Consider the following 24007-nt stretch of genomic DNA (forward strand, 5'->3'; position numbering starts at 1 on the left):
GTAAACACCTTCATTACCTCTCTTCGCTCTTGTAGAAAAAAGTCAGAACGGTACTCCTCCGGTCAAAGGTGAACGAGAGCCATCAATGAGGGACCGTCTTTAGAGATCGGCGTCTTTCGTCTGCATGTCCACATAAGGATCCAAAACTAGCTTGCTGCTACAAATAAAATAAGATGAGATTGAAGAATATCCAACTTGGCAACGAATGAGACATGACGTTGCAATCAAGGTTGTGCCCACTTTGAAAAAAAAAGCAAAAAAAGTCGTGGTGATCCAAGCTTCGCAAGTCTCATACTTCATCTCTACGACAAACTTATTTCGGTTGTCAAAATATATTTATTATTTTTATGAATCTAAAATACTATTTTTTATGAACTCAACTGATTTCATGGAAAAAGAGGGATATGAATGAATGCAAGCTATATATGACGTCGTTACATTGGCAGAGATTGCTGAGTACTCCTGTAGCAAAGGCTAGGAAAAAGTCTCATGAAATATGGGGGTTGTGAGCCGACTGCATTGGTGAACAATGCCAACTGGCTCATCAGATGAGACACCCCTGTCCATTTCAAAGCAGCAGCCTCACCCATATCAAATTAATTGCATTAAGTAAATAAGCAACTAAGTAATCTCACCATTTTAAATACAAAAAATTTACTGAGTCATTGTTTTCTATATGACCTTTTATCTATGTCCAGGAGTCTGTTTTCCTTTGCCTCCCTGAAGAATCTGTGTCACTGGAGCAAAGGAAGATTTCTGGAAAGCAGAAAGATGCTTGAAGAGATAATTTTTTGATTTAGGAAAGCGTAGGTGATCCTCACCTAAATTTATCAATGAAAGAGAAAAATAACTGAAAAAGAAAAGAAAAGAATATATATTGTCGCAACTATGTTAATATCAATTGTCCATGAGCGAGCATCAAGTTGTGAGAGAACTTGAATAATTTTTTTCTTTACTTATTGAGAAATTTGTATTGGAAATATGATTTGAATTGCTTGTACTATTCATAACACTAATGTGCTCTATATACAAGTTGAGCCTTCAAATATAGTAGAATACAAAAATAAAATTTCATAATAATGAAAAAGATACTAGAGACCGGATATAGTATAATACAATAGCAAAATTCTATGATTTGATATAAATATTAAATTTGAATATGACAATCAGATTCTATGATTTTTGGAGATTAATCCGAGCTCATATACCAAGACGAGCAGTTGTGATATGCAATATCGTATATACCATGATAGGCGAGATTGTACATGATTCTAAGTTGTAATACTCCTCCTCCAGTTGGTGTGTGTAGATCCATAGTATCCAACTTGCGTAGTAGATAAAAAAACTGATCATGGCCCAAAGCATGATAAAAATATCAGCACATTGGTTGTCATTTCGAAGGAACTTAGTCTGCATGGTGCATGCTTGTAGTTTTTTCCAAACGATATGACAATCTATTTTGATGTGTTTTGTTCGCTCATGAAATATAGGGTTGGTGGCAATATGAAATACTGCTTGGTTATTACAATAGAAAGATATAGGTTGAGAGTGGTGAATAGCAAAGTTTGAGAGTAGAGTTTTGAGTCGGACTAATTCACAAGTGGTAGAGGCCATTAATTAATACTCAACTTTAGCGGTGAAGTGAGAGATAATATTTTATTTTTTTGTGAGCCATGAGATAGGACTATCACCAAGAAAGCTGTAATAACCTGTAACAGATGGCGAGTAGTGGAACAAAACGTTCAATTTAGCATCATAATAAGCACTAAGATAAAAGTTGTTCGAAGCAGGAATAAGGACGCCAAAGCTAGGATGTGATATGAGGTATCTTAAGACTCGAAGAGCAGCATCCATATGGGGTTGGCATGGTGCCTGCATAAACTGACTAAGATTAATGGCAAAGGTAATGTCTGGACGAGTGATTGTGAGATAGATCAAACAACTAATCCAGCGTTTGTATGGTCCAGGATCATACAAAGGTTCTCCAACATCAGGTAATAACTTTAAATTTTGCTCCATCGAGGTGTGTGCTAGTTTAGCACCTAGAACAGCTGTATCTTGAAAAATATCTAAGGTATATTTCTATTGAGAGAGAAAAATACCTTTACTAAAGCGTGCAACTTCAATGTCCAAGAAGTATTTAAGTGTGCTAAGATCTTTAATTCGAATTTGATCTTGGAGGAAAGATTTAGTAGAAGTAATGGAAAAAGGATCATTGCCAGTAATGAGTATATCATCAAAATAGACTATGTTACTCATAAGATCATTTTGGACTACATTCTAAATTTTGGAAAGCATCATGGTGTTGCAATGTTGCCCTGCATCAAGTGTTGCTGAACTTTTGTCTGACTACTTGTGTTAGCCATTAATAAAGCTAATTTTATTTTTGGCTAAGAGAAGCAATCTTCATAGCACGCCTTCATAAAGAATAATTGTTATTAGTGAGGACTTGAAAGATCAGAACTATGCCTGGGTTATCTGAGTAGTGAAGAAAGAACGGTGACGTTATGTCAGCACTAGGATTGGAAATAACAGTATAAGAGACCATGATTATCAAATGGAGAATAGAGGACTAAGAAAAATAAACACTGAGAGGATGATAGGAGAACAAGAAAGAGGAGTTTTTTTTTTTTTTTTTTTTTTGCTGAAAAAAAGGGGTAGGGGGGAGGAAGGGACAAGCCCACCCCCGCGTAGCAGCCCCCAACTGGGCCCCCGCCCCGCTAGGAGAATGTTCGATGCGGGCAGAAATGGCCGTGTGTTGGGCACCCCGACCGGTTTTACTCATACCCTCCCCACCCGTGGGCTCGGCTCAGCTACTCCTCTGAGCTCTGGCTCGAGTCCCACGTGTGAGTACGTCACACCCGGCACCACCCCAGCTACTAGCGGTTCAAGAGCGGTCCTACACCACAAGTCCAAGCAGTGGCCAAAGTAGTAAGCTCCGGTCCACAATTTAATCGTCGCCGCAACGATTCGAACTTGGGACCTTGTAATTAGAATTGCTGCCCAGTACCACTAGGCTACCACCTTGGTGGCAGAAAGAGGAGTTGACTGATCAAGAAAAAACCCACTTTGATACCATGATAAAATATTTGTAGAAGAAGAGAGAAATAGAGAAATAAAATCACTTTTCTCTTTCTCTTTTTTTTGTTTTCTTCTTCTTCAACAAATGTTTTAACCAAAGTTCACCGTACCGGTACTGGAAGGCGTACCGGTCACCTACTGGACCGGTATGGTTTCGGTTCGGACCGATGTAAACCGGTACTGAATCGGCCAACTCTTCTCCGCCAGAGCTGGAGAAGAAGAAGAGAAGAAGAGAGCGAGCGAGTGAGGGAGGAAGGGAGGAGAGGAGAGGCTGCCCGCGGAGAGCCGCAGGGGGTGGCGAAGCCCGCAGGGTGGTGGGGGAGCCTGTGGCGGTGCGGCAGAGGCCATGGCCGTGGAAAAAAAATTAGAAATTTTTTTTCTGCAGTTGCGTCCTCGGCCTCCGCCATGCTCCTATTGGCTCCCATGCCCCTCATGGGCTCCGCCGCTCCCCCTCGGCCTCTGCCATCCTCCCATGGCCCTCCGTGGGCGGCGGAGGCCTCTCCTCCCTCCCTCTCTGCCCTGCTCTTTCTCTCCTTCTCTTCTTCTTCCCCGGCTCCAACTGGGTTCAGTCTTGTACTATTTTTCATGGCTCTGCCGTACTTGTTATAGGCCGGACCAGTCCGATATGGCCCGAACCGACCGGTACGGGCCGGTTCGACAAATCTTAATTTTAATACTCATGATTCAGAAAGGCAATTATTTCCAATAATAACTACATTCTCTAAGATGGTTTGGCATATTGGTAACTTCATCTTTGATGGTTGTTAGCGATTTTTTGTACAGGTAACTCCTTGTCTAAATAGTTCCTTTTAGGTGGTTGATTCCACCAAGAAACTATACAAATATTCCCTCTTGTGCAAGTAGCAAATGGCTAATCATAATTCTCTAAGTGTTACGTATAAATAAATAATTTAGTAAATCTAGATCAATATACTATTTTATTGACCATTTATTTTTCTTGGTTGATCTCTGATTTTATGTTTTAATATAAAAAAAAAATGTTATTGAATTTCTGACAATTAGATAGCATATTATTGTCTGGATTGACAGGAAGATTCAAATTTTTTAAAATTATACAATTTTTGATCTGTCGAACATCAAAAATATGATTGATCAACCATTTTCTAACTGTTGGTTCAACATTATTTTAACTGATTCCAGGTTTCACGGTAGCTAGTTCGAACAAGAAACTATGGCACGAGTGTTCAAAGTCCTAGGGTACCTCATGCATGAGGAGTAATACCAAGAGGAGCAATGCTATAGCAACAAAATAATTCTCATGAGACTACTAATATGCCACTAGGAGCAGTAAAGCGTTGCTTTCATCCCCTTTCTCGCTGATGGATAATAACTAATTGGTTGTGCATTGCTTTAAGAATTTGCCTCATTCCGAGCTGGAGAAGGTTTTGGTTCAATCAAATCTTGATGGTTCTATTAGTTTTTCAGGTACCAAATAATTTTTATGATGGTGCTCTTATCATGTTAGAAAGAAAAAGGATTGCACATTACTATATTATCCTGCTTTTCTCAAAAGCTCATTGGACACAAACGAGAAGCAGATCCTTGACAATCATGGTGAAGAAATTCCGAACTATAGAAATATTCTGTAATCGAGGATACATTCACACTATTTGGCACTTGCTAGGGTCTTGTCCATAAATACGATCCCAAGTCATATTTATTATTATTTTTTCAAACAATGCTTTAAATATTCATGGTCCGAGCAAAGATTAATAACAAGAAAGGTATAACCATAGGGCTTTGATAATAATTATACATACTCGATGATAACCACAAACAGTCGCAGCCACAGCTAAACCGGCAGCCGATGATGACCAAAACTTGGTGGGAATCATAGAAATAAAGGTGCTTTGTTTCGGAAGAAACTCCGGTGATTACCGGCTCAAAACAATGGAATCCAAAGCCCAAATTACAAAAGAAGGAATCGAGGAAGAAAGCCCAGCGGGGCTCTTTAGTGACCTTTCCCAGCGAGGAATCGAGGAAGAAAGCCCGGAAAGAGGGCTTGGAATCAACGACTATTCTTGATGATTCCAATGGCGAAAATCTAAGGAGAATGGGGATTATATAGGAAAAGTCCCCGAGTTCTAGTTGAACTCGAAGTCCCCATCTTCCACTGAAAGCGGAGGAGAAAGAAGATTCCTATCAGAGTCTTCCCCTCGGTTTCATTGTGCCATAGGGCACAATGAGCTTGAGCTGGCCTATAGGCCCACAAAAATTGAGCTGCTAGATACGTTTTCTATATTATTTTTTCATGGTTAACTAAATATACAAAAATCATTTTCTCAAGTATCATAAATTTCGGTATTATTTTTTTAAAAAAATATTTTAATAAGGTAAAGTTTTTTTGGCATACCAAATGAATCCTCAAAGATACACAAAAGTGACCCCAACAACATTCATTGCCTCAGCAGTGACATAAGCATGTCGAGATGGCAGGCCCACCTATACACAGATATTTCAATGGGCTAAACCTATTCCAGCATCAAATTTTTTTTGCCGAAAAATAGAACTTTTTCAACCCGAATCACATAAAATGCTTTTTTTTTTGTTTGAAAGGGAGATGCCAACCAACTGAGCTCCTTGGATGCTCCAAGGCCTTGTCTGAATAACTATCTGTCATTTAAATGTAATTGACTAAGAGGTGTCGCAAGTTTCTATGTCATTTAAATGTAATTGACTAAGAGGTGTCACAAGATTTCCAACTAATATGTGTGCTGTGTTACATGGTGCCCACAGCTGGATTTGTCCGAATCTATATTAACTTCCTGCTAAAGATGATGTGAGAGGAAAGAAAAACACAGCCACATCTTGGTTCCGATCGTACACAGTCAGATGTTGGTTCCTATCGTAGGCATTGAGTTGAGCAGTGGCTCCTTGTCAAGGGGTCCACTTGAGGAGATCAAATAATTAGCACCAAGACAGAAAGGTTCAAGTCCCCATCAATGTCCCCAAGAAATTTTGATTGGTGGGTAGAAATTGTGGTACCCTGATTAAAATTATATATTGATCATCTTTAGAAATTAGCAAGAAAAGTCTAAGTTCGTTGATGCCATGTTGTTGAAAAAGAAGAGAAACAATATATGATTATCCCTCGTCTTCTATCTCATATCTGAATCCAGCTAATAGCAAACATGGGAGAGGAAAAAAGTGGGTCTGATAGAGTAGAGCTAGCACATAATTATCTGGTGGTGATCTATGCTCAAAACTATATATAATATATTGTTCTTGTTGGTGACTTGTTATGTGAGGGGAGCTTCTTGGAGATAGTCAGTATGAATCCACAGACGCTATTTGCATCAGCCGCCTTCTCAGCAGGAGCTGATCATGGCCTTGAGAATGAAGGTTTCGGAGGTTTTTAGTCACTCATGACTCCCATGGAGACAGATCTTGATTGTCTTCAATTTTCCTTTGGTCTACATCAATTCACCTTTTTGCATGACTGCTCTGGAGTTCAATTTCTAGTAGAATTATTGTTCTTTCTGACTAGTTGATTCAAAAGGAGTGGTTGCATCTTTCTGTATATCAATAAATCCTTGTCATTGACAGAAACCTGTGTGGTAAGAGACTAATTCATTCTCAATTTGGTGTCACCCAATCCAAGTATAATATCCAATCAAAATGAAATCATTTTTTAACTACATTGTCCATGGATGATATGTAGCCAGCGTAAGGCTAGTTAATCATCAATACTACCAAGATTCTCATCTCTTCAAAAGTTTATTTCTGGAACATAGATACCTAAGCTCAACTCTCCCTAGCTCCTTTGCATGCTTCCTTCTTGTTTTTTTTTTTCTTTCTTTCTTTTTTGATGGAATATAAAGGAAGTAAGTTACTTCCCCTACTTGATTAAATTAAAAATTTAGGTACATGATGGACAATAAGGTAAGAAGAAGAAAAAAGTACCAAGAAGAAGATAAGGAAGAAACACTACTCCAAATTTTGCAAGGCCTGTCAATCATCCTCTCCGACCCCAAATGCTACCAAAGGTAAACAGAATGGAGAGACTTTTGAAGAACCGAAAAGATCGAGCCCTGCCGACGAATGAAGATTCTCATGCTTCGTTCAAGCCAAATGCCCCAAAACGATTCTCCCGTTCCGTTCAAGCCAGATGTGCCAAAACAAGGCCATCAACAATTGGTCCCATGCTCTTCTCAAGGCTTCATGGACTTCCCTTTTCCCCCAAGAAGTCTACAAAGAGTGAAGATTGGTTGGCCAACCTCTTACATCAAAGCAATTTTTCAAAGTAGTCCAAATACTCCGAGGCCGCATTCACGCCTACAGTGTGTGAGCCGCCGTTGCACCCAAAAAAAAAAAAAAAAAAAGTACGTGAGGAAAAGGTGAGATACAGTCCCCGCATTGCAACTAAAAACAGGGCAATCGTACTCACGGCCCATCCTTATGTGCCGAGCTTGTCTTCCATGTTACTTTCCAACTCTTCTAAGACTCCACAGAGTCACCTAGAAATGATAGCCAAGCAACTTAAACTTGCTACTGGGTCACATCTTGAATAGGATTCCTATGATCTCTTCCGTCTCAATTTCACATATTTTTTGAACTAATCACCAGCCTCTCCATATGAGACCCCCTCATATATTTTATCTCAACGTAATCTGGTGTTCAGAGATGACAAGCAAGAGTTCTAAGAACTTCTACAGCGCCAAATTCATTTATACTGAAAATCCAAAGATACCACAGAACTCAGTCCAAGTCTTACATCCCCCTACAGCTTGCATGGATCCCCAAGTGTATCTGGGTCTATGGGCCACATCAAGCCGAGCCACATATCAGCTGTGGCCCGTAAACTGCATCATTTCAAAGTGCTCCCCATCTGGGTAATGGCAACGAGGGAGCTTCGCTAGTTTCCATCACTATTAAAGCTCTCTCGTCGTCATTACCCTGTTGTATGATATCATATGTTCACACCAACAGTATGCATTTGGTGCTGTACAGACTAATTTTGTGTCATATATTTCTAGTTATTTACTCTTGTAGTACGTTCTGTTTACATGATTTGGTATATTATGCTATCTGTATGGATCTCTTAAGATCGGGGGGTCACCAAGGACCAAGGATCTCTTAAGAGTAAATATTAGGCTAGTTTCCATCACTTTGGTATAGTAGTCTGTTGCCACCAAGGACCATAGTCCAACCCTTAAGATCGGAGGGCAAAAGCCCGCTAGCCACCAAGGACAATAATCTAACCCTTGAGATCAAAGAGGCAGAGACTTATTGGCCACTGAGGACCGTAGTCTAACCCCTGATATAAGGGGCAAAGACCAATTAGCCACTGAGGACTGTAGTCCAGCCCCTAAGATCAGGTGGCAGGGGCCTGTTAGACATCAAGAGTTGTAGTGCAACCCCTGAGATTGGGGAGTAGAGGCCTGCTGGCCATTAAAGACCATATTCCGACCCCTCACCTTAGCCTAACAACATCAAGCATAGGGAAAAAGGTCGGAAGCCCATGAAGGACCGAGGTCCACCACCTCAGCCTCAAACCACTATTGAGTAGACCTCATTACAAAATGTTTAAATTACCGAGCAAACCTTATTACAAAAAAAGAAGGTCAAACTCACCAAAGAAGACCTAAACCAAGCCCAAGAAGATCAAGCATATGAAGAAGAAAATTACAAAGGTCCGAAGACCTACTCCTTGGGGCTTAGGGTAAGATGCTTGAACTTGGCATCCTGAGGACGGAGGTCGACGAAGTTCCCTTCTCTCCCTTCAGCACCATCAAGGTTGCCCTCCATCAAAGGGATGAGGCCACTCAAATCGACTTTGGAAAAGAGCCTCACCATTTGGATCTGGTATTCCTTGAAGCCTTGCAGGAATGAGTCGATTAAGTACTCAGCGAACTCCCATTGATAATCCCCCAGGTGCTTACAGTCCTCCATTGCTCGGAGGGCTTTCTCCTCAACCTCGGTAGCTTGCTATTTAGCTACTTGCAATTCCTTCTTGACCTTAGCAGCTTAGAGCTCAGCCACTTCTTCTCTTCTCTTTGCACCCTTCAGTCTGGCCTCCACCTTAGCTGCCTTCTAATTACATCATCAGCTCGCGCTCCGCAACTCAATGTTTAAAATTCCAGAAGCTCTCATCCATCAAAGCCATGATGCCAGCATTCTGCAGATGAAGAAAAGTCGGCACAACGACAAAGCCTCTAAAATTAATTTAGTGGGGGTATTGTTCTTAGATTACCTGGGCAACCTAAGAACTCGATAGATCAATAGCAGTATCATTCATCGACTAGCCAAAATTGAATTTATCAGGCATGATGGGTTGAGGAGAAGAAGTCTGGATTATTTCCTCCCCAGGCTGCATCTCCATTTAAGAAACTTCGCCTAAAACTGTTGGAGAATCCATGACATCCTAAATCTCAAGATAAAGTAGCCTAACTTAAAATCTCAAAGCTTTCTAACTAGAGTCGAGGTGATGAGGTCGGATTAATCTGACAGATCAACTATCCAACCTAGCAAGCTAACATGTGTCATACCAACATTCTTTGCTAGGTAGTCAATAGAGCCTTCTAGAATTGAAATGAGGAAGCTCATCCCTCAAAACATTCTCCCAAAAAATTTAACAACATGAAAATAGCATAGAAGCAGAGGATGAAGTTAATTCCTTCACTCAAACCAAGAGAAACGACATAAACTCAGGAGCAGGGGGCAAGTAATGTGGCAAAAAATGAGCCTGATAATGTGGCATGACCGAATTAGTCTAACTCAAAGCTGATGTGGCATTCTGCATAGTCAAACTAGATCCACCTCGATTAATTTGAGAGCCATGATGAAGAAATTAGAAACAACCGACCTCTAAGGTCATATGCTGCCTGACACAAAGTTCCATAGCTTAGATAGATAGCCATTTAGGTCACCTTCTATTCCAAACCAATCTGAATCCTCTCACCTCGGGCGGTGGCTCTCCATCTTATATGGAAGTGTGCTCCCTCCATCATGCCAAGAATTAAAGATTACCATAATGGCTCTAAGCAATTATATCGTATCTTATGGTGGTTATGATGGTTATGTCCCTCGGCAGTAATCGCTCAACTTCGGTGCGATACAGCATGACCCTTAGGAGATTCCAAATCTTATGGCTATATATCGGCCTAGAATCCCTCCATGAAAGGTACAATTATGAGACAACACTACTACACCAAGACTTTTATTTATCTCTCCCACCATTGTAAAAACCCTCTCTCTAACTAAACATCAGAGAGCTCGACTAGAGCCAACTCTGGCCAGTTCTTGGACTTGTTGTTGTTTTGCAAATCAGTGAAGATGATCCACATTATTAGTCTGAAAATCAGCAACAATAGTATATATTATTGTAATAGAAAACTCTATCTTGGTCCATTTCTAAAATGTATGTCAACCAGTTATTTTCCACCTCCATAATAAGAAGGCAACAAAAGATTAATTTTCCAAGCCTCTCATCATATCACAAATATGTAGTTAACTACTTTCGTACACTACATTGCAGTCACGTACCTAAAGGTTGTTTAAGCGTCGATCAATTGACATTTTCTCATCATGTATAATTACAAGGGTATACCTAACATTTATCATTGCGTATACAAAATAACCTAACGTACATGCAAACCATTTCTCTAAATCCTTTTTTACTTGCGTGTCTGCAACTCTCTAAATAATCATTGTATAGGGAAGAACAACAATGAAAGTTAAACAAGTGAGAGTTGCAAGATAGCCAAAGTAATCTAAGCTTTATATTGTACATATGTTGTACAAATAAAACATTTTATTGGACATGCCAAGCACCATGAACACTCCATATATTGAAATTTATGACTTGAAGATGCTCAATTGTTCTTATTCATATCAAGCATCATCATGCTAATGATGTAACTTTTCATGATGTAAAGAAATGTATGATGGACAATACTGTTTTAAACAATATTTAGAAAATAAATGTCTTATTTAAAGTGGAGAGTAAGAGAAGCACAAGTGCTAGGCAATTGGACTGAAACTCATTGATAGTGAAAATGATAGGCATTTAAGTAGAGAATGGAGAAAATATTGTGTGAGGATAAAAGAAAGTGATAGAAAAGAAAAAGTAAAATTCACTATTCAAATATATATAAATATTACTGATTATTTACTCTTTATTTCATTTTTCTCTCTATACATAGCATTACACATATATTATATGACTTTATATATTCCTTAGGCTATATATCATAATTTTCTAAAGATAAATTGTCTTTCCTTAAAATGTAGGCCCGACTCGGCACATGGTAGATAGCTGTATATCGCATAAAGTTTGAACCTATAGAACATGCTAGGTCTACCCGAGAATTTTCCATAATTCATTAAAAAATTCACCTTAAAGTAATAATAAAACAATGGCACAATTTAGAGCAATGCTTCTATTAAAAGTTCCAAAATGTTAAAATGTCAATTTGAGAGAAAGAATAATCTAGAATATGCTACCTCTAAAAATATTCCAAAAGATTACACAATTTCTTTGACAACTTATTATCTCCTCTAAAATAGAAATCAAACTAATCCTAATCCTCCGGCACACATATCCATGACCCAATTTGCTCTATTTCTTGGCATCAAAAAGAGGACAAGAGCTAGCAGCTTAGCAAGTAATCTTTACCTCCAGTTGGGTATAAGAAAAATTATTTTGCAAATATCATGATTATCCAATGAAAGTAATTTTTGCCAATTTTGGAATGGAATTTCTCCAAAAGCATGCTTGTTATTTTCTTTAATTTTCATATTATTTAATGTATCAAATCATGAAAACCTTTTCTATATCTAAAATTTTTAATTAAGAGTATTTAAAAATTTAGATTTTTCTCGGCCTTAGCAACTACACTACGATCAACCCATGATAAAGCCTGAAAGAAACTAGCTCTTGAACAAAACATATGTCATCGATTAGCATGTACAAGCGATTAGCGTCCACTAACTGGGTCTGAAAGGAACTAGCTTTGATTCACACTGGTGTGATTAGCCCCATGACAAGGTCGAAGAGACCGAGTTCTAAAAATATAATATTCTTGTGACTAGCATATGTTAGCAATTAGTCTCTACTGGTTAGGCTTGAAAGAAACTAACTATGCTAGCGAGCCAACCCCTAATTGACTAGGCCTGAAAGAAACTCATTTCGTAACCAGTGGCCAATGATTAGTCATGTTAGCTCGACTAATTTATAGTCAAACTAGAGAGTAATCACTATATCCATTTCAAAACTAGTTTCTTCAGATATATAGTGCACAAAAATCTTTTAAATGTTAGTACGATTTCAGAATTGGATAAAACATCCCATTTCAAAAACTTCCGTCATGCAAATCAAACATCATGCTCAAGCGAAATACTTCATGCTTGATTAGAATTATTAAATTTATTCTTTTATGTAGAGCATGCATAATATTTAATTTAGATATAAATATAAATATGCATAAATAATTTTTATAAGTTTTATTTACAAATATTTAGGATATTTCTCAAGCATAGGCATAAAACTAAATAATATAAATATTAAATCAGATTATATGTCATGCATGATAATGTCATTAGGGATAGAGGTACTTATAGTCTAAGTAAACCATATCCGGAAATCTTTCTGATAAGATTTTTCATGGTCTAGGAGATATACATCAAAAACACTAGGCCCTCTTCTTAATCATAATCATAATCCCTAATCTCTTAATATTTCATGAGATTGATATATCATTTTTGGGCTACACATCCAAAAATGTCTATGTCAACCATATGCAGAAATCTTTTTGATAAGCCTTTAGGCCTTACTTCTTAATCATAATAATAATAATCTTTAAGATCTTAGAATTTCATGAGATTGCTACAGCATTTTAAGGCTACACATCCGAAGATCTACAGCATTTTAGGGTGCATATTTAAAGATCGTTCTGAATTAGGGTTGGTAGCCCGAGGTCTGCATATCTATATCTTTACTAGTAGATGGTATGCCAAGATCTACAGAAAAGATTCTACACAAAGTCGTCCACTAGGGGATGCTATCATCAGCGGCATCGAAAACACTCAACCAAGCTTAGTATTCAGTGATTCATGAATCTCATAATCTAAAGCCTAACTAGGAATTTAATCCAAAAGAATAGCCAAATTAAGATTCAAAATACTTACCTTCGAGGAACAGCTCGATTCCTAAACCTGATGCTACACTAGGGTCAAAAGCCTTGATTAGAGGGCAGACACTTTTAACCTTTAGTCTAGATAGTGGAGAGAGAGAAAAGAAAAATAGAAGAGAGAGAGGAGTAGACACATTGCATGTATCCTATTAGGTTAAAGAGAGCAATTAGAAAGAAGAAGAGAGAAAACTTACTATTTTTTTGTTTAAAAAATTGAGGTGCGAGAGATTGTGAAAGAGAGGAAAGGACGAAACAAGGAATCACAACACAAGAAGTGGTGAAACACAAGTCTAGTATCTAAAAGCCCCATATTTAGTGACAACAATAAGAAATGTTGACAACAAACTATTTTAGTCAATATTTTTAAAATGGCATCACAATTATAGATCTTCTGTGACTATTTTATATTTTGTTACAAAAAAAGTCATTACTAAATAAAGCTTTTTTTGGCAAAAAAATAAATTTAATGTTAAAGTCGGTCAACTCACGAATGACGATTGTATGATTTGCCACTACAAATTTTGTTTTTAGTAATGACATTTTAAAATGGTCACTGTAGGTATATATATATATATATATATATATATATATATATATATATATATATATATATATATATATATATATATATATATATAGAGAGAGAGAGAGAGAGAGAGAGAGAGAGAGAGAGAGAGAGATCATTAATGATAAATTTATAGAGTTGTCATTAAAAGCCTATATCTTTAGTGATGATACATTGTTTTGTCACAAATTTGGTGTTAAAATAGATATCGATCAACTTACTAATGACTATTTTATGATTCATCACAAAAAATAATGTTTTTAGTGATGACATTATAAAATTCTTATTGTAGGTATATACCATTTAATGGTGAGATGATAGAGTGGTCATTAAAAATCTCTATTTTTAGTGATGATATAATACATTGTTACAATATTTGTACCAAAATCGATATTGATCAACGTATTAATAATGATTTTATGATTCATCACTAAAAAGTATACAATTTCTCTATTTATTTAAAACTAAAAAAAGAAAAAGGTAGTCCCAACGTGGCGCTCGAACCCATGGACACCGAGGGTCTAGGCTTGTAGCAATATAGCTATAATTGGGCACCAACAACCTTACTGTTTCACAGGCTCCGGGTCTATAGCCTTTTTTTTCCTTTATTATTATTTTTTCAATTGCTCTCCTCCATGGGTAAAGAATGGAGTCCAACAGTTAAAAGGATGATTGGTCTACAGGAGAGGATGGATGAGAGAAAGCAACGGTCTTGGCAGCACCGGGTCTTAAATCATAATAATAGTTTCCGTCCCTTTCTGCTTGTCGCCTCTTCCAGCCTAATATTCCCGGATCTACAGATTCATGCCACCGTCCTTCTCATGAACCATAGTTTTACCCTGCCTAGAGCATTATGGGATATATTTTATTTTAATTTTTTTTGATATATCTGTACTAGATCTATATAAATCGTTCGTCTCATTAAAAAAAAAAAAAATTTACCCTAAAAGAAAGCGAGAGGCTTTGGACATTGTGTGTTTCTTCTTCTCTCAAATTCTGTCATGCCCCGCCCCAAATTTAGACCATAATATGGTCGTGTTATCGAAAAATACAACCCACAAAAATACAAAGCTAAATATTTTATTTAGCTTCCAAATTCATTACAAACAAAATAAAACAAATAAAAATCTAATTTTATTATTTATTAAATGGAACTAGTATTGGTTTAGAGCTTCGAAATCCAAATATAAATAGCAAATTTATAATCTTCAAAAATTAAAAAATTACTAAGCTATAAATTCATTATCAACTGAAAAACTAAAATTCTGTTATATAAATTGCCAAGCTTGCTAGCACGAATTCCAAACCTGGATAATCCTTCATCCCTGCTGATCCTATTCGCCTGGAGAGACAAAAATAAAAATAAAAATTTATGAGCGACACAGCTCAGTAAGTAAATTTTTCACTACCTTATCAGATCAAGCATAAGTTTTTTTGCATGCATCAATGCATCATAAAGTGAAAACAACAATTATTACAAGATAGAACATCTCATAGTATCATATGATAAAGTTATGTCATAAAGTTAACCATGCATGCAAAATCATTAATATGTCATAAACATAGTTCCAGATGTATAGCATAAATAAAATTATAAATCATTTACCATTCAACCATATCATTGATGAACTTGCTTCTCTAAGACTAAATGCTAAGATCATAATTATACCCGTGACAAGGCCATAATCGACCAACACCAACTACTATTATCCGTTGGTAGGGTCATATACTAACGACTATTTTTCGCTGGTAGGATCATATGCCAACTACTATTAACCATCGGCAGGATCGTATGCCAACTATTATTATCTACCGGCAAGATCGTATGCCAATTACTACCCGCTTACAAGGTTGTATGCCATACGATGGTAAGATTGTATGGAACTAGCTCCGGATGTCGATCTACCCCACTTTAAGGGTCATACATAGCTATCTGAAAGCTATTTGTCATAATTCTTAAAATAATTTTTTAAGTCATATTTTTTAAATCATATTTTCTTGAATTGTACATGAGTAAAATACTAAATAGCTTTATAGAGTTCGTAGTCCATAAATAAGTGTTTAATAGTAGAATGAATAATCATGAAATTATTTTTTTCATAACAAAAATATAATTTCATAAATATGGAGTTCATAGTTTATAAATAATCATTAAACTTAAAATATTCATAGAACCAATATTTCACAGTAAATCATAAGTTTCATACTATTGCTTGATCCTTAATTTTAGGAAAATATATTATCATCAATATTTCATATTATTTTCACATTTTCATACAAATCATAAGTATGAAAAATATGTAAACATTTAAAATCTAATAAGGAGTGTCAGGGCTACTTATCTCTTCCATCTTAGACCTTCAAACTTCACTAGACGAACCTACTAAACCTATTTAGAGATATTAAGAGTAAGATTATTTTTCAGTCGATAACTTTAATAGTATTGAAATAACAAGATAAAGAGAATGGTTGGTCGGATGACAGTGGCCCAGTTAGGTCAAGTCTAAGAAATTTGATCAATAAATCATGGGGAACGAACTCGATTAAGGTCAATGCCATTCGATAGGGTTCATCATCAATGGGTGTCAGGGATACTCAACAGTGCTGGGGTGATCAGTCTGGGACCAAGGTAGATCAGGAACTTTGCAAGGGTCAACTTGGGTTCGTAGATCTGGTCAATAGGACTCTATACTAAAATTTATGGTTTTATTTAGAGAGAGAAATAAGTAGATGAGAGAGAAAATAGAGAGAAGAACTAGAGGGAGAAAATAAGGAGAAGAGAGAATTGTGAGACTCTCTCTCTATTTCTTCTTCCCGAATGGAGAAAAGCCGCCTCAAGCGACGACAGCCGCTAGTGAGCCACATCCCTCGGTGGCATCCGGGGGTAGGCTGACACGGGTGAGCCACGCCTGATGGTGGTCGGCACAACACAAAACCAAGGGAGGCTTATCCGCAATTAATCCGGCAATTCACCAGCTAGATTAAAGGTGGAACGATGGTCTAACAACCGGAGGAGAAGAAGAGCAGATCTAAGTCAGTAGCAAGGACGTACCTCCAGCAAGCTCTTTCGGCCGAATCGATGGTGAAAACCTCAAGCAATCCTCCACGGTATTAAACTCAAAAATCTCCTAAAATCAGTGGCGAACTTGGTGATTAATGGTGAGGCTCGAAGGAGGGGTGAGGTGTTTTAAATAGACATGGAGGCTAGGATTTTCTAGCCTTTAACAGAATCAAAGAGGAGCCAGATCTTCTCTTCCAACTCAGACTGGGAACTTGGTCCCTCTCTATTTTTTTAATTTTTCGTTTGGGCTAAGAGACATGAGCCGGTCAAGTGTGGACTGGGCCGTGACAAATTGCATACTACGTATGCCAACAAAGAGGCATAAAAACAGAAGAAGCCGACGTTCATGAACCAAAGGATTATCCCCACCGTTCGATGGGTCCCCTTTTTTTTTGGTACTCGTAATCAACAGTTGTCCATGTTGTATGCTTATCCTTTTGTTTTGTTTTGTCTTGTTCTTTAAGAGAAAAATAGCTTAAAAATCTAGTCCACGGGATCTATAATATCATCTCACAGGTGTGTTAACATGCAACTCAAAGGATTGTGGTAAATAAACAAAGTGATCAACCTCTATAAATTAGCCGCTATCCCACAAGCTTTGGAGCATTGGGAAGATTGATGAGTGAAGAGATGGAGGGAGGGGAGCAGAAGGGAGGCCATGCCCTCCAAGACGAAAAAAGGAAAGGAGGGATAAGAACAATGCCCTTTATCTTTGGTAACCCTACTCTAAGCCCAATTCTCCATCTCTACTATTACTAATAACTATCCCTTTTCCTGCTACTAGAGCGCTCTAAAACTATTTCAAATAATGTTTCTTGTTCTTGAAAAATGTGAAACTGTTGTTTCCATGCTGCAGCTAATGAGATCTCAGAGAAGTTGGCCGTCGTTGGCTTCCAGGCTAACATGATCAGTTACTTAACGCTACAGCTTCACATGCCGCTGGCCAAGGCAGCCACCACCCTCACAAACTTCGGCGGTACCGCCAGCCTGACACCGCTCATCGGGGCCTTCCTCGCCGATGCCTACGTCGGCCGGTTCTGGGCCGTCACCGTCTCCTCCATCATATACCAAATAGTAAGATTAATTGTTAACACACCTTCTTCAATTATTTTTTTTTTCTTTTTTTAGTTCTATCTAATCTTTACAGTAGTCTTCTCTTAACAGGGAATGATAAGTCTGACGGTGTCGGCCATCATTCCCCGGTTCCGTCCGCCACCATGCTCTCCGAAACAAAATTGCAAGGAGGCGTCGGCATGGCAGCTCGCAGTGCTTTACTCATCGCTGCTACTGACCGCGCTGGGCGCCGGTGGCATCCGGGCCTGCGTGGTGGCCTTCGGGGCGGACCAGTTCGACGAATCGGACCCGAAGGAGAAGACCAAGACGTGGAACTTCTTCAACTGGTACTACTTCTGCATGGGCGTGTCGATGCTCCTGGCGGTGACGGTGGTGGTGTACATCCAGGACAACGTCGGGTGGGGTTGGGGTCTCGGCATCCCGACCCTCGCCATGGCGATATCGGTGGTGTCCTTCATCGCAGGCTACTCCATGTACCGGCACTTGAAGCCTTCAGGCAGCCCGTTCACTCGGCTTGCGCAGGTGGTGGTCGCCGCCGTGAGGAAGAGGGAGATGCCCATGGTCTCTGATCCAAGCTGCCTCTATGAAAATGAAGAAATGGATGCTCCCATTTCTCTCTCAGGGAAGCTTGTGCACACCAAACAACTAAGGTGAGTGATCCTTATCTTTCTCTGCTGTCTCTTTTGGATCTACCATAAGACTCGGATGTTTAACATCTACTAGCTAGCTGGTATAAAAGATACAGATAGGTTAACTTTTAAGATAGAAAAATAGGGACGGTTATGGTAATGGATACTAAGTTGTCTCATGTTTTGATCTGCGTACTTTATTCACAAAACTAGGTAAAAGAAGAGATTCCCTTTGTTTCCCGTCGGTGGTACAAGATTGAATTTATTTTAGATATTTACATTCAGTATTAAGGAGCTAAGTTGCATGGATAAACCTCTTCGCTCACGAGGCTTGTATAGTGGCCTAGTGGGGAGATGAAAAAATAATTGAAGGGCACAAGGTACACTAGGGCGAGTGAATCCGTCCATAGGCTCACGTGGTCATGATAAAAAGAGACGGGGAAAGAGCCGGATCCACTGGAGCTAAAAATGTAATAATTATATAAAAAACGGGATGAACGGCAATGATGTGCATGGAGACAAGGGGGAGGATGAAGTTGACGTCCTTAACCTTTGCTCTTCTTCGTAATTGTCATGTCATTCGTTCAGCCACCGAACGATGAGTTCATTCCAGATCGGTTCAACGATCTCTGAATGATTTAAGCCGAGATGAGCCCGGTCTGGGTCCTAAATTTGGAAGATTCTTAGAAAAACTCTTTCGACTGAACCAATTTGGTCCAACCTAACCAGACTTGTTCGTTTCATGGCTATGTTAGGATTCGATCCTAATTGGTCAATTTACTCTCTTCGAGATTACTGGAGGCGACCCCTAATTCACAAATCTATAAACCAACAAACGTCGCAATCAACTATTTCAACCCTTTTAGCTAGCTTGATTAGGTTTTAGCAAGCAACCCTGTTTCCGCCATGACAATCAAATTCTTCCTCAAGTTGCCTGAATATTTTTTCTTTTTCCATCTTTTCGTGATTGGACTGTTGCATGAAATAATATATTGAACTTCTTTCCTGTTTAAGATTTGGATGCGAACATATAGAAGTGCACTGATCTTGGCTAATCAATCAAACTGCTGTGATTTTGGCCATTTATTTGTCACGCGTGAAGTAAAAGCAATTTTAATATGATTTGATATCTAATCTATAAAAGAAAATTTTCCAATCTCATACTCCAGCGGCAAGCAAAGTGGGAGTGGATTACTCCCACCCACTTGTCTCTACCGTGTGTCAGCACCACTACCACCCATGAATGAGTGGAGCCAACACGGTGTCCTCATCTGGTGCATAATAAATTGCACATCCATTCTTTTGCCACTCTATCTAAATAATAACCATGTGAAACAAAGTTTAGTCAACTAATTTTCAATTTATATATATTGCTGCAAATCATAACCTGACTTAAAAAATTAGTTAAAAGATATTATTTAAATTTATTAGTTTTATATAAATATTCAAAATCTACTCGGTATATAGTAGATATGAAACTAAATACATATCTGTATGGATCCTCACATGCTCTCAGTCTAAATATCCAAATCCATTCCAATATAATTACAAGTACCACAAAATTTAATTACTAGCATCAAGCAGTCCAAATAAGATTAAACAACTATATTGATTGAGTACTTTTTCTTTGATTTGTCTATTTATTTGCTTAGTTATTTCATATTTATCGACCACTGATTTATATGAGTTGACCATCCGGCCGGTCCTATCGGCTTGGACTGAGGTTCGGTGTAACTTGATGGCTCAAAACTTGCGACCTTATTAGACCGGTTTGGAGATTACGTGCTCACCCGTGGATGGGTTTTCCTCCGCCACTTGCTCAGCTCTGAGCATGGCAAGGGTTACAGCTTATTGGCCAACCCGACTTTCGAGGAGTTAGGTGCGAGCACACGTTCTGCGCCTGACACGGTCCATAAAATCCATACAAAAAGCTCGGTTACACGTCGAGATTTGATAGACCGCATCCCGAAATTACACGAGGATCGAGAATGCTTTCAAAGCGGTCAAGATATGAAAGACCATTGACATCAAAGCTCTTTGCCTTCTCGGCCCATCGGGTAACGATCGGATAGCCTCGAAGTTGCTGAAAGGGCACAAAGTTTTTACAGCCAAGGGCACAAGGTATCCTTCTATTGTTCGGTTCTGGCCAAACCTAATTCCAGCTGGGGTTGAGCTGAGAGGTCCAGCTCTCTCCAGCCCAGCCCCAAGTTAGAAAGGAATCCAACCAGGAGAATTCTCATTGAATTATTATTTGTATTGCAATACATAGATAGATAGCTACTCCATCTCTCCAATTACTCAACCCAAAATGAAAAGTACGCGAATTCATTTATCTCATCTGATTTCTTAATCCTAAATGGCAAGAGAAAAGTTTGCCACTATAAGTACGTACTAGATATGTAGGATTGCTTACAGCTCGAAAAATTGTAGAAATATGGTGCAATTTTGGAGCAGGCCACTGCAACCTAAGCTAGTGAGATTTAATTAATATAACAAACTAGAAATGATATATTAGCACATAAATCTCACAGAAAAAAATATTTTTGTTTAGTTCTCTTGTTCCAAGTAGTTGCACATTTGCCCTACAAGATGAAATTATGATGCATCAGAGTCAATCCTAACAAGCCATGCATAACCCAAAATCCTTCTAATTGAAGCATGTAAAATAAGCAATATATATATACTCTGGCAACACTCTTCTCTTGTTGATAGGCGAGGGGACTTCCCTTTTTGCTCATAAGTAAGTCACCTCCTTGGATTTCCATCCACAAACTATTTTGTCTTGCGGTCAGCCCGATTCTCTCTCTTTCCCAGCCGGCCCTCTCTTTTCAAAAATATGGTCTGATGTTCCGGTGCTATGACCTCGTTCGCCAAAAAGTCTCTCCGATTTTTTTCGGAGAGAAAGCGGTCAGGTTGACTTTCGACGTCGTGTCATCTCGTATTTGGTCTAGATCTTATCAATGGTTGAAAAGATTGAAAGAAAACTCTGGAAGACGCTTCGCTTGGGCGCTCTATTATTGTCTCCTATTTCTGAGGGGGTGATCGAGGTTAAGCCGCAGGGTTGAAAGCTGCTGTATTACAACATTGAAACAAAAATTTCAAGAATATCGACTTTTGACATATGTAGCTACCACGTATGTATACAATTATACAGATTCTTGGACAAGGCTGCCATCATAACCGAAGAAGGCAGGCGTCAGCCGAACCCATGGCGGCTGAGCACCGTGCACCGGGTGGAGGAGCTCAAGTCGGTGATCCGGATGGCCCCCATCTGGGCCGCCGGCATCCTCGTCATCACCGCCTCCTCTCAGCAGAACACCTTCTCCCTCCAGCAGGCCCGCACCATGGACCGCCGCTTCTCGCCGGCGTCCTCCTTCCTTATCCCGCCGGGCTCCATGACCGTCTTCACCATGCTCGCCATGCTCGCCACCATCTCCCTCTACGACCGCGCCCTCATTCCCCTCGCCCGCCGCGCTACCGGCCTCGACCGCGGCATCTCCTTCCTCCACCGCATGGGCATCGGCTTCGCCATCTCCACCCTCGCCACCCTCGTCGCCGGCCTCGTCGAGGTCCGCCGCAAGGCGGCCGCCGCCTCCGCCGGCCTCCTCGACGACCCCGCCGTCACCATCCCCATCTCCGTCTTCTGGCTCGTTCCCCAGTATGCGTTGCATGGCATCGCCGAGGCCTTCACCTCGATCGGCCACCTCGAGTTCTTCTATGACCAGGCGCCGGAGAGCATGCGGAGCACCGCCACGGCGCTCTTCTGGATGTCGATATCGGTGGGGAACTACGTCAGCACGATGCTCGTCTCCGTCGTGCACCACTACAGCGCCGGCCCCGGGGGGTCCAATTGGCTGCCGGAAAACCTCAACAGAGGGAGGTTGGAGTATCTTTATTGGATCATCACGTTGCTTCAGCTACTGAATCTCGTGTACTACGTGATATGTGCCAAGTTCTATACATACAAACCGCTACAGCTCCGGCAAAGAAAGGAGGAAGAAACCGTCGAGCTCCCAAGTAGGGTTTAATTCAAGGGTGGTGATCGAATCGTGTGAATGGTTTCCGATCTATATACATATGGTCATTGATATACCTCTTCTCATGTCAGATTGCGCTAACAAAAAAATAATACAACTCTTTTCGTATTACTTGATAAAATTAAAATGAAATAGAAGTAGTACATACTTTGATGCGACACCTAACCAATCCAAGCTCTGTGTCTGTTTAAAGGGTGTAATAATTATGCCGTTAACAATAGTGGTTGCCTCATTCGTGGCCCACAATTTTGAAGGAGGCAAGTGCTTGTGCCTCAGTCTGTGAACTATTTCTTGTTTTCTGATACTGTTGGCCACACCCATCTCCGGCAGGTGTGAGTTGCCATTGTACCGAAGAAAAAAAGAGCTTGGGTTAATTTACAACAGCCCCAACAAGAAAAGGAAAGAAAAGAAGAGAGAAAATTAGGCTAATAAAACTGAATGGTTAATTACTAGGTTTTTAAAGTGCTCTCTTGCTTCCATTTTTTTTCAACATGAAAGTAATTTGGGAGCCCTTAACCTGGATATTATTAAAATATATGAAGGACATTGCTTGCTCTGAGTAATGATACATTTGATTTAGGTTAGACAGAGTTTGTCTTTTGTGGATGGTGATGATCAAACGTTTTTGGATTTTCTGCTTCTTTTTCTAACCCTGGACCCTACGCCATTTATTGATAGCTGTTGTTTTTTCCTTGAGTTTTCCTTCTAGTTATTGTCATTTTTAATATATGATTGATGAACAGTGGTCCTTCCCTCCTTTGTCTTGATCGAACTCGATCTTAAATTAATAAGATAATGTTTAGCAACAGTGACCCATGTGTGTGGAATAGAAATTGATGAAGAAACAAAATAAAATGAGTAGGAGAGTGGCAACCAATCTAACTTTTTAAATGGGCGAGTATAATTAACTAATGCCCGGCCCCAAAAAACATCTTAATGTGATAGCTTAGCCCGATAGTATGCATTTTCTTGTAGGACATGGATCTTGATATATTGCTATGGGGAAGAAAGCTCCAAAATGATCATTATAGCTGGCCCATACCAACTCAAGGTTTTATAGTCTTGAAAGTCCAACTTTCACATGACCCTTTCAAAAGTAATTAAACATGATGCTATATTTCTCTGTATGGTCACTTTGTCATGTTGCTGGCGTGATACCTAAATATTGCTATATTATAATTTTATATCTTTAAAATAATCTTATAAAAAAAATCAAAATATTGAAAGAGCCTTGGAGTGGAAGTCAGGCCTCTAAGACCTAGCAATACGAGATGGAAACTAACCAGATAGGAAGATGATGTATTTTTATCTGTATCTTAGAGCACTTCACCAAGCTGATACGTATGCGCTGCAAAGCACTCGTGCATAGCATAGCCGGTCATGCCGAGCCAAACACGCACACATGC

General features: G+C 39.2%; 1 protein-coding gene and 1 long non-coding RNA gene across 4 annotated transcripts; one reads left to right on the forward strand and one right to left on the reverse strand.

Annotated features, from left to right (window-relative positions):
- Nucleotides 1–19: 19 nt before the first annotated feature.
- On the reverse strand, nucleotides 20–16980 carry LOC148703347 (uncharacterized). Of its 2 annotated transcripts, none has more exons than XR_015986945.2 (3): nucleotides 16853–16980; nucleotides 15108–15142; nucleotides 20–154 (listed from the first exon to the last, which is right to left on the reverse strand). It is a non-coding gene; the product is annotated as an uncharacterized LOC148703347 (long non-coding RNA). The 2 variants fall into 2 exon arrangements; XR_015986944.2 differs by lacking the exon at nucleotides 20–154 and adding an exon at nucleotides 9089–9220.
- A 299-nt stretch (nucleotides 16981–17279) lies between these two features.
- On the forward strand, nucleotides 17280–22656 carry LOC103715339 (Major facilitator superfamily protein). 2 transcript variants are annotated; one of them, XM_008802929.6, is made up of 4 exons: nucleotides 17280–17576; nucleotides 17718–17935; nucleotides 18026–18585; nucleotides 21719–22656. In XM_008802929.6, exons 1-4 carry the CDS (start codon nucleotides 17480–17482, stop codon nucleotides 22590–22592), a joined length of 1749 nt encoding a protein of 582 aa, XP_008801151.4. In that variant the 5' UTR covers nucleotides 17280–17479; the 3' UTR covers nucleotides 22593–22656. The 2 variants fall into 2 exon arrangements, with proteins under 2 accessions (XP_008801151.4, XP_038985278.3); XM_039129350.3 differs by having other exon boundaries at nucleotides 17346–17576; nucleotides 18012–18585.
- Nucleotides 22657–24007: the final 1351 nt, after the last annotated feature.

This window comes from Phoenix dactylifera, chromosome 5 (genome assembly GCF_051530095.1).
Source record: "Phoenix dactylifera cultivar Ajwa chromosome 5, Ajwa_hap1_PhDact_Kaust_v1.1, whole genome shotgun sequence".
NCBI lineage: Eukaryota > Viridiplantae > Streptophyta > Magnoliopsida > Arecales > Arecaceae > Phoenix > Phoenix dactylifera.

What these genes read in the sequence shown, in the direction of transcription:
- LOC103715339 (XM_008802929.6), top strand. Translation starts at nt 17,480, where the DNA reads ATGAGTGAAGAGATGGAGGGAGGGGAGCAGAAGGGAGGCCATGCCCTC. An exon ending in AACAATGCCCTTTATCTTTG is followed by an intron (nt 17,577 to 17,717) that starts GTAACCCTACTC and finishes TCCATGCTGCAG; the next exon opens with CTAATGAGATCTCAGAGAAG. An exon ending in CCTCCATCATATACCAAATA is followed by an intron (nt 17,936 to 18,025) that starts GTAAGATTAATT and finishes TTCTCTTAACAG; the next exon opens with GGAATGATAAGTCTGACGGT.